Here is a 15,021-nt window from a genome sequence, read left to right as displayed (position 1 = left end):
TGGTCTTTAGCTAAGGGCATCGCGAACAACTTCTGTCGCTCTACCTTTCCTTCACTTTTCCGTCCTGACGGCTCCTGACGGCACTATAGCTGTGTTTCAAGTAGACATAACAATTCTTTTTGGTTTCCGTTTCTCCTCTAACTCCACCTTGGATGACTCACATTCCATCACCACCTGACGCTCCTTTTACCAGATTGTCCTATGCCCCTCCCCGTAATCTCTCTTCGGAGTGTCCGTAAAGCGCTTCTCTCTCTCTCTAGACACAAGCAAAGCTCATGGTCCTGATGGCATCCATTCCGTGTACTAAGTGTGCCTCTGAACTTGCACCTGTGGTTGCCTGTTCGTTTCTTTTATTTCCGTGTTGGAGGATTCAGTCATGGACGAAAGTCCACATCAAGGCCGGGCCTTAATTGAGTATAGAATGGTCAATAAACAGGAAAAGGAATGGACAGTGGAATGTATTTACGACTTTTGGAGGAAGTGAAAAACCTATTTTTTAGAATGTTCCAGGTCATAGTTGTTGGAAAAGACACGAGAAAGTAAAGAGTTCTAAAGTTTCTTTCCCTACACCTTGAAACTTCGGAACTTTCTACCTTCTCATGTCTTTGCCAAGAATTATGACCTGGCACATCTTACAAGATAGGGTTTTTCACTTCCTCCAGAATTCGTAAATGCTTTCCCTTATCTGTAATCTTTTTCCCTTCCATTAACCTTTCTGTATTTCAATTAAGGCTCTGTCTCTATATGAACTTTTGTCTGTGACTAAAACCCCGGCGAAAATAAAACCTTATAACACAGCACTGGTCAAGCAGTTTTGGACATCCTTCGATCTCACTCCTCATTATTATTTTTTTCCACCTTTGACAGGTTTCAAACCAACTCACTGCCCCTGAATACGGACAGCCACATCCTTGAATTTGTCTCACATATTAATGGCAATCATTCTTTCATAATTCCACATCCAGTTCACTGACCCAGCTACCAGATCTCACTTTCCAAGAATTATTACACTGCCATGTTCTGGTGTCTGGTCGAGGACAGCGAAAAGACATTTTAAATACGTTGTCACAACGTGAGCTGTGTGAACCCTGGCAATGATTTCTTACCCTCTGACCATAGAGCCCATTGTTGCGCAGACATATCGCCAAGCACAAAAATATCACTAGTAGCATCCTCTATCTGTTAATGGCCAGTAAATCCAAATATATATATATATATATATATATATATATATATATATATATATATATATATATATATATATATATATGGGAGACCAAATTGGAGGAGGGAGGATGGAGCGAAAAAGATTTTGAGCGATCGGAGCCTGAACATGCAGGAGGGTGAAAGGCGTGCAAGGAATAGAGTGAATTGGAACGATGTGTTATACCGGGGTCGACGTGCTGTCAGTGGATTGAACCAGGGCATGTGAAGCGTCTGGGGTAAACCATGGAAAGTTTTGTGGGGCCTGGATGTGGAAAGTAAGCTGTGGTTTCGGTGCATTATACATGACAGCTAGAGACTGAGTGTGAAAGAATGTGGCCTTTGTTGTCTTTTCCTAGTGCTACCTCGCGCGCATGCGACAAAGCAAAATAAAATAAATAAAAATATAAATATATATATATATATATATATATATATATATATATATATATATATATATATATATTATATATATTTTTTTTTTTTTTTTTTTTTATACTTTGTCGCTGTCTCCCGCGTTTGCGAGGTAGCGCAAGGAAACAGACGAAAGAAATGCCCCCCCCCCCATACACATGTACATACACACGTCCACACACACAAATATACATACCTACACAGCTTTCCATGGTTTACCCCAGACGCTTCACATGCCTTGATTCACTCCACTGACAGCACGTCAACCCCTGTATACCACATCGCTCCAATTCACTCTATTCCTTGCCCTCCTTACACCCTCCTGCATGTTCAGGCCCCGATCACACAAAATCTTTTTCACTCCATCTTTCCACCTCCAATTTGGTCTCCCTCTTCTCCTCGTTCCCTCCACCTCCGACACATATATCCTCTTGGTCAATCTTTCCTCACTCATTCTCTCCATGTGCCCAAACCATTTCAAAACACCCTCTTCTGCTCTCTCAACCACGCTCTTTTTATTTCCACACATCTCTCTTACCCTTACGTTACTTACTCGATCAAACCACCTCACACCACACATTGTCCTCAAACATCTCATTTCCAGCACATCCATCCTCCTGCGCACAACTCTATCCATAGCCCACGCCTCGCAACCATACAACATTGTTGGAACCACTATTCCTTCAAACATACCCATTTTTGCTTTCCGAGATAATGTTCTCGACTTCCACACATTTTTCAAGGCTCCCAAAATTTTCGCCCCCTCCCCCACCCTATGATCCACTTCCGCTTCCATGGTTCCATCCGCTGACAGATCCACTCCCAGATATCTAAAACACTTCACTTCCTCCAGTTTTTCTCCATTCAAACTCACCTCCCAATTGACTTGACCCTCAACCCTACTGTACCTAATAACCTTGCTCTTATTCACATTTACTCTTAACTTTCTTCTTCCACACACTTTATATATATATATATATATATATATATATATATATATATATATATATATATATATATATATATTGCATGACAGCTAGAGACTGAGTGTGAACGAATGGGGCCTTTGTTGTTTTTTCCTAGCGTTACCTCGCACACATGAGGGGGGAGGGGGATGTTATTCCATCTGTGGCGAGGTGGCGATGGGAATGAATGAAGCCAGACAGTGTGAATTGTATGCATGTGTATATATGTATGTGTCTGTGTGTGTATATGTATGTGTACATTGAGATGTATGGGTATGTATATTTGCGTGTGTGGACGTGTGTGTATATACATGTGTATGGGAGTGGGTTGGGCCATTTCTTTCGTCTGTTTCCTTGCGCTTCCTCGCAAACGCGGGAGACAGCGACAAAGCAAAATAAATGAACATGCAGGAGGGTGAAAGGAGGGCAAGGAATAGAGTGAATTGGATCGATGTGGTATACCAGGGTTGACATGCTGTCAGTGGATTGAATCAGGGCATGTGAAGCGTCTGGGGTAAACCATGGAAAGCTGTGGAGGTATGTATATTTGCGTGTGTGGACGTGTATGTATATACATGTGTATGGGGGTGGGTTGGGCCATTTCTTTCGTCTGTTTCCTTGCGCTACCTCGCAAACGCGGGAGACAGCGACAAAAAAAAAAAAAAAATATATGTATATATACATACACTTATAAATATCTGTGTGTGTGTGTGTGTGTGTGTCGGCGTTTATGTATATACACGTGTATGTGGGTGGGTTGGGCTATTCTTTTGTTTGTTTTCCTTACGCTTCCTCGCTAACGCGGGAGACAGCGACAAAGTATGATATATATATATATATATATATATATATATATATATATATATATATATATATATATATATATATATATATATTTATATATATATATATATATATACGAGTGGTACCTGGGTACGCTAACCACTCGGCTATGCTACCGGCGACCATGCCAGTGGTACGAGGGTAGAATACTTGCTGTTGGATGGCATTGTGTGTTCTAGGAAAGAGCGCATTCATATGCACCACATTTGCGTGTGTATATGTTACTGCGCAGGCCACTTAGTGGAAAACACACACACACACACACACACACACCTTTCAAGTTTCTAAACCCGTTTAATTATGTCAACAGTGAGGTGAGCAGTTCTTGGAAAGATATAAAGATAAAGGAGCGAACTGAGCATTAGGCTTGTTGCCTTCATCTGATACGCATTTTCATGATGGCACTAGTGGTTGATAAATGTAAGATGATTAGCGAAATTATTGATGGTGACCTTACTAAACACATGTATATACATACACGTCCACACACGCACATATACATACCTATACATCTCAACGTATACATATATATATATACATACACAGACATATACATATATACACATGTACATAATTCATACTTGCTGCCTTTATTCATTCCCGTCGCCACCCCGCCACAACCCCCTCCCTCCCGCATGCGCGCGAGGTAGCGCTAGGAAAAGACAACAAAACGTAAGAGTAAACGACGCTAGGGGAGTGGATGAGGATTTGGAGTATGTAGGAAAGCAGTGCAGACATGTGCGAGATAAGTGTGTGAAATGCAGAAGGTGGAGCTTAGGCAGGTGAAAAAGGGTAGTGAGTGGCAGCATGACGATGTGAAGTTGCTAGTGAAAGAGAAAAGAGAGTATAAGAGAAAGCCACGGGAGGTCAGCAGGAAGGTGCAGGAACGCAAAACCAGGCCAAATGAGATTAGGTGTGTGAGATGATCAGCGAACTTGAGGGAGAGTAAGAAAATGTTCTGGAAGGAGGTTAATAGTGGATAGAAAATGGGACCATCGGTGAAGGGAACAAGTAGGGAAGCGGTAACTAGTCTTCTCTCTCGCTGTCAGCAGGGTTATTTAAATTGTGTATAGAAGGAAAATAACCTAAAAAAAAAAAAGATGAAGAGTCTCTACCTAAAACCGAAGAGAGATTTACCTTCGTTAAGCAAGTTAAGAGATTTATACGGGTGCCGAAATGTACAATCAACGAATTTCAGATTCACGAAACAATTTTTAGAATCGTTCACATTAGTACTTCATATGAATGATCGGTAAGGTTAATCACTATTCTTTACTCTCAGCTGTAACATATAGAAGATGAAAATAACTTCGATGCTTGCAAGTATTTCCCATAATCTTTCCCTCGTGTAGTTATGGTTCATATCTCTAACTCTTTCTTGTAGTTTTTGAAATTTCAAAAGGTAATTCAGATCGCGGGGAGGGTTTGTTTAACATATACGTTTCACTCTGGTTCAAATAGATAGGGATGAGTAAAATGATTATTCTCAAGAAATTTATCAGTGCAGTTTTTTTCGTTTCCTAAAACGTGAAATTAACATTGACTTAGATACAGAGATAGTGTGCGTAGATTCTCAGTGACTACTGACATACCAGCTAACTCTCCGTTCTTAGGGCAAGCAAATCTACGAACAGTTGAATGATGTGTTCAGTGTCAACTCTCTCAGCCCACGAAGTGCTCACCATGGCACGGATGAAAATATCAACCTATCACTTCTCTTCGTCTCCTGTCCATCTTGCCATATCTTCCATGACGTAAATCTCTCTCTCTCTCTCTCTCTCTCTCTCTCTCTCTCTCTCTCTCTCTCTCTCTCTCTCTCTCTCTCTCTCTCTCTCTCTCTCTCCGTTTTAATCTCTTCAATTAGCTTCTTAATCCACAGCCTCCCCCACCAGCACATCCCCTCGAACGTATTTGCTCTGTAACTGCCTAGTGCGCAAGAAACTGATTAACTCGCTTTTAAGTCTCTCCAACGTGACTTTTGTAATCAAAAGTCTCAGACTGTAATATTTGCAGCCGGCCAACTTTTCACGATACAGCCTTTTCATCAAAAGTTCCGCCTCGTCTCGTACACCACGAGCATCGTCCCCCAGCAAGGCTGCTCCGGCAAACTTCATTTAATTCCGAGCTAAATCGTTTTGCTGCCTCTCATTTCCCGCGCACTCGTACGTATCATGTCAGAATTTCCCCACGCAGGAAATACTTGCCACATCTTGCCCTGATGTTTTTAGCGCTGGGAGTAATCAGCATTGCCTGTCGCTAATTCTCTTTCGCTCTCTTTTGTTTTCCTTGGATTCTTTACTTCATCAGTATTCTCTCTCTCTAATTGTAACGTTTATGTAGATGCCTCTAGTATATCTGTTAATGGCATTTCTTTTTCACTTCTTTATTCCATTATGTTAATCTTCTTATTCCCTGCTCTCACTTTATTCACTTGCACACCTTCAATGTCGTGTTCACCATACTGTCCCACACATCATTCTATCCTCCACACTCTTCCTTCGAAGGGAGTTGGTTTAGCTTTACCTCATTATCTACTGATGATCACCAATTAGATCGTTAGGAGGCCTCGCCTCACCGCTGATCAGTGCCTCGTCCACATTCGCCACTTATCCTAAGCCATATCCACGGCTTTACTCGTATACTGCAATAGTGTGTGTGTGATCACGTCACGATCCGTGACTTCATGGTAAGCATTGTACTCTGTGATGACAGAACGCGATCTCCAACTCTTGTCCTCCACTGTTATATAGAGATGCCTTACAGCTGTGGTCGTTGCTGGTCCGTGCACTAACGAGGTATTAGTGACACACAGATTGGTTTTTGATGCCTACCTTCTGCATGGTCCCTCCTCGCCTTACATTTCCCGACTGATTCTCGGCGTCCGTATATGGCCACTTGTACCGATTACTTCAGATCGGCCGATAATCATAAGCCATTTGGCCGCTTTCATTGCGTTTATGTTAGAATCGTTCAGTCGCAGAATTTGATTCTCCTGAGGGTTTTTTTTCTTTTTTTTTCACTGACTATCTGATGCTGCATCCCTGACACTCGGTCTAGCCTTAATATCATCCAAGTTTCAGACTAATGCAGACGAACCGAGAATTGAGTCTTGTGTCCTCATCTGGACACTGCGTCCGGCAGCCCTTTCCCACACACAACCACACAACTCTCTGTACCAGTTTGTCTCATCCATCCACGCTTTCTTCACCACACCGAGCTATGCAAATCTCTCCCAGTGTGCCACACATTCCACCAACTGTCAGCAAGTCCTATCAAATCCAGATCACATATCTGTCGTGCTCCCCAACATTCACTCTCCTTGCAAAGCTCATTAGCTTTTTCTTTCCTGAAAAGTTTTATGTTAAGACAATCCAGCTAGAAATGTTACCGGACTCCTGTGCCTCTGTGTGTGTGTGTGTGTGTGTGTGTGTGTGTGTGTATGTGTGTGTATGTGTGAGTACTGCGGGTACTCACACACGGGTACTGCGGGTAACGCTCTTACCTCTGGGTTATGAAGTTTCTTGTGTGACGCAAGTGACGCAAGGGTTACTTTTTATACGTTACCATGGGTGACGGAGGTGTTACTTTTTTCGTTACTATGGGTGACGGAAGTGTTACTTTTTTCGTATGAGTGATGAAGGTTCTTGTGTTACGCCTCGTAAGTGTTAGTGTTCTATCACTGTGCAGTGGAGGTCGCGGTAGGATATCTTAAGGTATTAGATTATCTCGGCACACAAGCGTCGGTAATGGTGACCAGGTCGCGGATAGATGGCGATGCGTGATCAATAACGCCGGGCTATAGATAGGGACCTGCTACCGGGCTGATTTCGGTGAGCAGAAACACTGATATATTGACCCTTGGTTAGTGGTCAATATTTATTTATTTACACACACACACACACACACACGTCACCGGATGATAAAAGAACTGCGTCACGTCTCCCGGCAGTAGCAGAGAACCTCGCTTAGTATACAGCTGGAAGAGTGCCATAGATGAGGTCATCCCTGGATAATGCCATCATGGCTGAGGTTAAGTTAGGTAAAGGTTTGCTTGCCTGAGCTTGTCTCCTGGTCCCTCTGGCATGTCTTAGCTTATCTCTAGGTAACACAAGCATGGTTTAGCTTCTGCCTGGGATACGCTAGGATAGCCAAGCTTACTCCTGTAGTGGACGAGCTCAGCTGAGCTTACCTTTAGTTGAGCTTCTGCCTAGGAAACAATGGCATAGCTAAGCTTATACCTGTAGTACACAAGCCTAGTTGAGCTTATCCTTAGTTGAGCGTCTGCCTAAGAAAGGCAAGCATGACATATATATATATATATATATATATATATATATATATATATATAAGATGTGTGGTAGTAAAAAGAGTGTAGTTGAGAAAGCAGAAGAGGGTGTTTTGAAATGGTTTGGTCACATGGAGAGAATGAGTGAGGAAAGATTGACCAAGAGGATATATGTGTCAGAGGTTGAGGGAACGAGGAGAAGTGGGAGACCAAATTGGAAGTGGAAAGATGGAGTGAAAAAGATTTTGAGTGATCGGGACCTAAACATTCAGGAGGGTGAAAGGCATGCAAGGAATAGAGTGAATTGGAACGATGTTGTATACCAGGGTCAACGTGCTGTCGATGGATTGAACCAGAGCATGTCAAGCGTCTGGGATAAACCATGGAAAGTTCTGTGGGACCTGGATGTGGAAAGGGAGCTGTGGTTTCGGTGCATTATTACATGACAGCTAGAGACTGAGTGTGAACGAATGTGGCCTTTGTCTTTTCCTAGCACTACCTCGCGCACATGAGGGGGGAGGGGGTTGTTATTTCATGTGTGGCGGGGAGGCGATGGGAATGAATCGAGGTAGACAGTATGAATTATGTGCATGTGTATATATGTATATGTCTGTGTGTGTGTATATATATATATATATATATATATATATATATATATATATATATATATATATATATATATATATACGTTGAGATGTATAGTTATGTATATTTGCGTGTGTGGACGTGTATGTATATACATGTGTATGTGGGTGGGTTGGGCCATTCTTTCGTCTGTTTCCTTGCGCTACCTCGCTAACGCGGGAGACAGTGTCATAGTATAATAAAAAGAAAAAGAATATATATATATATATATATATATATATATATATATATATATATATATATATATATATATATATATATATATATTCTATATATATATATATTGTTAGGGAGGTAAATGCAAGAGTTTTGGAAAGAGGGGCAAGTATGAAGTCTGTTGGGGATGAGAGAGCTTGGGAAGTGAGTCAGTTGTTGTTCGCTGATGATACAGCGCTGGTGGCGGATTCATGTGAGAAACTGCAGAAGCTGGTGACGGAGTTTGGTAAAGTGTGTGGAAGAAGAAAGTTAAGAGTAAATGTCAATAAGAGCAAGGTTATTAGGTACAGTAGGGTTGAGGGTCAAGTCAATTGGGAGATGAGTTTGAATGGTGAGAGGCTGGAGGAAGTGAAGTGTTTTAGATATCTGGGAGTGGATCTGTCAGCGGATGGAACCATGGAAGCGGAAGTGGATCATAGGGTGGGGGAGGGGGCGAAAATTTTGGGAGCCTTGAAAAATGTGTGGAAGTCGAGAACATTATCCCGGAAAGCAAAAATGGGTATGTTTGAAGGAATAGTAGTTCCAACAATGTTGTATGGTTGCGAGGCGTGGGCTATGGATAGAGTTGTGCGTAGGAGGATGGATGTGCTGGAAATGAGATGTTTGAGGACAATGTGTGGTGTGAGGTGGTTTGATCGAGTAAGTAACGTAAGGGTAAGAGAGATGTGTGGAAATAAAAAGAGCGTGGTTGAGAGAGCAGAAGAGGGTGTTTTGAAATGGTTTGGGCACATGGAGAGAATGAGTGAGGAAAGATTGACCAAGAGGATATATGTGTCGGAGGTGGAGGGAACGAGGAGAAGAGGGAGACCAAATTGGAGGTGGAAAGATGGAGTGAAAAAGATTTTGTGTGATCGGGGCCTGAACATGCAGGAGGGTGAAAGGAGGGCAAGGAATAGAGTGAATTGGGGCGATGTGGTATACAGGGGTTGACGTGCTGTCAGTGGATTGAATCAAGGCATGTGAAGCGTCTGGGGTAAACCATGGAAAGCTGTGTAGGTATGTATATTTGCGTGTGTGGACGTGTGTATGTACATGTGTATGGGGGGGGTTGGGTCATTTCTTTCGTCTGTTTCCTTGCGCTACCTCGCAAACGCGGGAGACAGCGACAAAGTATAAAAAAAAAAAATATATTCTATATATATATATATATATTTGTACTCACGCATAACACTGAGCCAGCCGTATCGTGTGGAGACGTTGTGCAGTACTGGCCAGAAGACATCGTAGAGCATGGAGGTGAACTTATTGTTACCGAGGTCGACCTTGGTGCTGTAATCGACCCCTGGAAGAAAGGAAGAAAAATTAGTAACTTGAATCGATCTTTCTCACTCTCGGTTAAGGATAATTCTAAGACATGGAGGTACCAGTGATGTTAAACATTATATAAATGTAACTTGGGGGGGATAGGTTATTCATAGTGTTTTAGAATTTAGTGAATAATTTATAATCAGATGGATTGTGAGATGTTTATAATGTTAAATGTGGAAATTTCTCACGTATGTCTGGGTCTTCTGAGAACAGGTCTGTTTACGGTTCGAGAAATAAATCGTATGCAAAACAGGACGCCTTCAGGAATAGACCTGCGAGGCCTATAACTCTCTTGATTTACGTCGTAGGAATGGTAGGTTGCCAGCGACATTACAGAAGTGAGATTAATGAAGATTAGGAAGGATTTTCTTTTCCTTTGTAAATCCTTCTATGAAATCAGCTGCTTTTCGTAGGAATCTTGAAGCCTGTCCGAGGTGACTTAATTAAGTGTCAGATGAAAGTGAAAGGTACGAGTATAAGATACAGTGGTTGTCTCTTAAGATAGTGTACAGTGGTTGTCTCTTAAGATAGTGTACAGTGGTTGTCTCTTAAGATAGTGTACAGTGGTTGTCTCTTAAGATAGTGTACAGTGGTTGTCTCTTAAGATAGTGTTTAGTGGTTGTCTCTTAAGACAGTGTACAGTGGTTGTCTCTTAAGACAGTGTACAGTGGTTGTCTCTTAAGATAGTGTACAGTGGTTGTCTCTTAAGATAGTGTACAGTGGTAGTCTCTTAAGATAGTGTACAGTGGTTGTCTCTTAAGACAGTGTACAGTGATTGTCTCTTAAGATAGTGTACAGTTGTTGTCTCTTAAGATAGCGTACAGTGGTTGTCTCTTAAGACAGTGTACAGTGGTTGTCTCTTAAGACAGTGTACAGTGGTTGTCTCTTAAGATAGTGTATAGTGATTGTCTCTTAAGAGAGTGTACAGTGGTTTTCTCTTAAGATAGTTACAGTGGCTTTCTCTTTAGACAGTGTACAATGGTTGTCTCTTAAGAATGTGTACAGTGGTTGTCTCTTAAGATAGTGTACAGTGGTTGTCTCTTAAGAATGTGTACAGTGGTTGTCTCTTAAGATAGTGTACAGTGGTTGTCTCTTAAGACAGTGTACAGTGGTTGTCTCTTAAGACAGTGTACAGTGGTTGTCTCTTAAGATAGTGTATAGTGATTGTCTCTTAAGAGAGTGTACAGTGGTTTTCTCTTAAGATAGTTACAGTGGCTTTCTCTTTAGACAGTGTACAATGGTTGTCTCTTAAGAATGTGTACAGTGGTTGTCTCTTAAGATAGTGTACAGTGGTTGTCTCTTAAGAATGTGTACAGTGGTTGTCTCTTAAGATAGTGTACAGTGGTTGTCTCTTAAGACAGTGTACAGTGGTTGTCTCTTAAGATAGTGTACAGTGGTTGTCTCTTAAGATAGTGTACAGTGGCTTTCTCTTTAGACAGTGTACAATGGTTGCCTCTTAAGAATGTGTACAGTGGTTGTCTCTTAAGATAGTGTACAGTGGTTGTCTCTTAAGAATGTGTACAGTGGTTGTCTCTTAAGATAGTGTACAGTGGTTGTCTCTTAAGATAGTGTACAGTGGTTGTCTCTTAAGAATGTGTACAGTGGTTGTCTCTTAAGATAGTGTACAGTGGTTGTCTCTTAAGATAGTGTACAGTGGTTGTCTCTTAAGATAGTGTACAGTGGTTGTCTCTTAAGATAGTGTACAGTGGTTGTGTCTAAAGGGTTCGAATGAGACCCTGAGCGAGGCAGCGTGGACGAGGAGGGTGGAGGAGCTACACCTGAGATGTACCGTCCTCACGTGCAGCGTGCACTCAGCCTTGCAATGACTGTGTCCACTGCACTGCCGGGGACGTGTAAGGCAGAGGGATCAGTTATACAGCAGAGTAATTGGTACACGCGGTGGCTATGTTTGGCCTCGTCTCTATGCATATAGGATCGACTGTGAGATGAGCAACTGGCTGGATGACAGACTGCTTCGCGTGACGATCTTGCAACTGACGCGTTCATCTAGGAGGGTTGTCATGGAATTTTGCAAAGTGTTCTTATTTCCAGAAAAAAGGTTATGGTTCACATTTTAAGATCCTGCTTTATGTTATAACTTACTGACTGACAAGTGTTACGTTCTTGGCCGTAGTTTTGCTGGTAGCTTTTTACTCGACTTTGGAAAACCTGACCATTACATTTAGGACAAATTAGATATGTCAGCATATCTTATGCTGTCAGCTCACTCGTGTATTAATGGTTATATTCAGGGGACATAGCAGTTCCTCTCTCGCCCACTAGGCGAAGATAGGCACGTCCACTGCCATACTTCACATGCGAGGCCAGTGTTTCCTTGATAGGAAAATTTATGGATGAACCATTTGGAGTGGAAGGATGTGCTTCCTTAACACACCGAGGTAGACCTCGGTCAGACTTAAGAAGATGTGAATGGCTGGAGAGGGACCTGATGTTGCTCTTAGGCCCCCCCGTCAAGTAGCTCCTACAGCTGGAAATTTATTATCCTAATTTCATTTGATAGTAAAGACTGCACCACAATGAGCAGATCAGAGTTGTGCAGCCACATGTCGAGAACCTAGTCTCCATGGGTGTGCCTGGGTGATGGATGAAGCTGGAGGTGGGGTCGTTATCCCTCATAGACGTGTCCACGCTGGACATGATGGAGCTGTTAAATCTGTGATGTCAGCGGGAACTAGTTGCTGGAATGTCGGCGGGAACTGCTGGAGGCTCGTGTTTATGTTCATCTATATTGTATGGGGAACAGGTCCTGGTGCTGAGGTCCTGTGGTCCATGCAGACTTCGAATGAGACACGGAGATCAGGTGTGGTTCCTCCAGGTTCCTCCAGCCGGAGTGGTTGATCCAGCAGGTATTAGCACACGAGGCGAGCGCTGCTCTCCCTCATTCTGCAGACGGGAGCGCTGGTCATTAGACGGGCATGGTAGGAGGCAGCCGAATGCTATTAATAATGTTTGCGTTAAGACCCGGGCCTTCCTGATATCGCTCGGTATGAATGACATGGACTACATTACCCTCTCTCTGGTCCGACACCATGAACAACAGCACTGCTTCTCCCTGTTTGCCTTGCCGTAGCTGATTTATATTTCCTGTGTCTAAATTTCATGTGGCCGCTGTTGAAAATAATGGCCCATAAAAGATGAAAAAATAATTGATATTACTGATAGATATCTTATTGCTGATAGATATCAGCTAGTTCTGGATACAGCTGCTGGGAATGGTGTGTGTGTGTGTGTGTGTGTGTGTGTGTGTGTGTGTGTGCCTATAGGTTTGCTCAGTAGGACCCCTGGGCCGGTGCCGCAACGCGTTACCTAGGCGTAATTTTTTATCCATGATTTGACCCAGGTTCAGCGTGCACTACGGGTGACCTATGTAACATGCAGTGACTGTTGTGGCGAAGGTGAATTCGGGGGATCGTTCTGAAAAACTTACTAATTATCTGAAATTATTAGATTCTCTCTCTCTCTCTCTTTGGTCGCTTTATAATCATAACTATGATAGAATAGACATTGATAGAATAGATATTTCTATACACACGTACAGTAAACAGATCCCTCACAGGTTACGAGCACATACACACATTTCATATTACCATTTTTCTGGACGGTGTCAAGGCAGCGTTTTCAGTTTGTCATATCCGTATTCACTGGCAGTAGTGACCGTGTTCTTTTACTTCAGCGGCTCTTCACACTGTATTTCCAGACCTTGCATGGACATACCCATGAGTCTACTGCACTCATGGGTATGTATGCACATGATAAGCAGGGTGAGGCAGGACAAACGTTCATCAAAATGAAGGGTGTGTTAAGACAGAATGAGGCATGACAGCATGAGACTAAACCCAGAGTGAGGCAATGCTTAGGGTGAAGCAAGACCCAGGGTGGTGCTAGATATATAGTAGTAACTGAACTTACGCGGTGAGGTAAGAGACAGGGTGAGCAAGAAGTAGAGGGAGTTTTAGATACAGGGTGAGGCGTGACCCAAGGTAAGGCGAGACCTAGGGTGACGCGAGACCCAGGGTGATGCAAGACCCAGGGTGATGCAAGACCCAGAGTGACGCGAGACCCAGGGTGACGCGAGACCCAGGATGACGCGAGATTCGGATGACACGAGACCCAGGGTAACGCGAGACCCCCAGTGACGCAAGACCCAGGGTGACGCGAGACCCAGGGTAACACAAGTTCCAGGGTGACGCGAGACCCAGGATAACACAAGACCCAAGGTGACGCGAGACCCAGGGATGACACAAGACCCAGGAGAAGATGAAAGAAGGCTTGAGTTGATGAATAACCCGGGGGTGAGGCAAGTCTTAGGTTGACACAAGCACAGGATGAATCAAGAACTACGTAGATTGAAGTAAGGCCCAGGGTGAAGCTAGACCCAGGATGAGGTAAGGGAGGACAGAGGGAGGTCAAGGCAAGGGAAGACAGAGAGAGGGGCAAAACCTTAGGTGAAGTAAAAACAGGGTGAGGCAAAACCTATTGAGGTAAGATACAGGTTGAAACAAGGCACGGATGAGGCAAGGCACAGGGTGATGCAAGAACCAGTAAAGATAAGATACAGTGGGAGGGCAAAACTTTGTGTGAAGCAAGAAACCGAGTAAGGCGAGATACAACTTAGGACAAGGTCATGGTGAGGCAAGATACAGGTTGATGCAAGATACAGAGTGAGTTAAGACGCAGAGTGACGCAAGATAATAAATGTAGTAAGATACAGGGTGAAGCAAGATACAAGGTTTCTTTCTCCACATTTCAACCGTTGTATTTGGCGCGTTGAAAAATATCTGGTTGCTGACTTTCATCAACGTTGGCAAAAATGACGTGGATTAGTGGCAAGGAGTAGAAAATGAAAATGGTTACTTGTGACCTTCACATACGGTGGGAAGTGTTCGTCACACATTTGTTATCATCATGACGTGGAGGATGTGCTGAGGTACCATTGTGCTAGATTTCGTGGACATTGGCTGAAATATGTCCGACTGATGGCCAGAAATCCTAAGATTTTATTTTTTTGACATTTGGCCCCGAAACAACACCCCAAAAAAGTAGGATATTATAATTTTGCTACATGCATAATGTTGTACGTGTAAGGATACATCTATTTACTAAACTTTGTGAGCGCTGGTA

At 43.0% G+C, this 15,021-nt stretch overlaps 2 protein-coding genes across 13 annotated transcripts in view; one reads left to right on the top strand and one right to left on the bottom strand.

Annotated features, from left to right (window-relative positions):
* LOC139766508 (uncharacterized) overlaps positions 1 to 15,021 on the top strand; it is a 1,237,960-nt gene that overhangs the window by 867,813 nt on the left and 355,126 nt on the right. The gene's annotated exons all lie outside the window — the stretch shown is intronic.
* LOC139766471 (oplophorus-luciferin 2-monooxygenase non-catalytic subunit-like) overlaps positions 1 to 15,021 on the bottom strand; it is a 175,379-nt gene that overhangs the window by 49,649 nt on the left and 110,709 nt on the right. For all 6 annotated transcript variants that reach the window (XR_011716912.1, XM_071695157.1, XM_071695166.1 and 3 more), the window contains one exon: positions 9,734 to 9,853. Coding sequence is in view for 5 of the 6 variants with exons in the window: in XM_071695157.1 (XP_071551258.1) it covers positions 9,734 to 9,853 (120 nt within the window). In the remaining variant the exon portion in view is untranslated. The remainder of the gene's footprint in view (positions 1 to 9,733; positions 9,854 to 15,021) is intronic.

Source organism: Panulirus ornatus, chromosome 4 (genome assembly GCF_036320965.1).
Source record: "Panulirus ornatus isolate Po-2019 chromosome 4, ASM3632096v1, whole genome shotgun sequence".
Classification (NCBI taxonomy): Eukaryota; Metazoa; Arthropoda; class Malacostraca; order Decapoda; family Palinuridae; genus Panulirus; species Panulirus ornatus.
The sequence above is the reverse complement of the archived record's forward strand: the minus strand, read 5'-3'. Positions and strand labels throughout refer to the sequence as shown.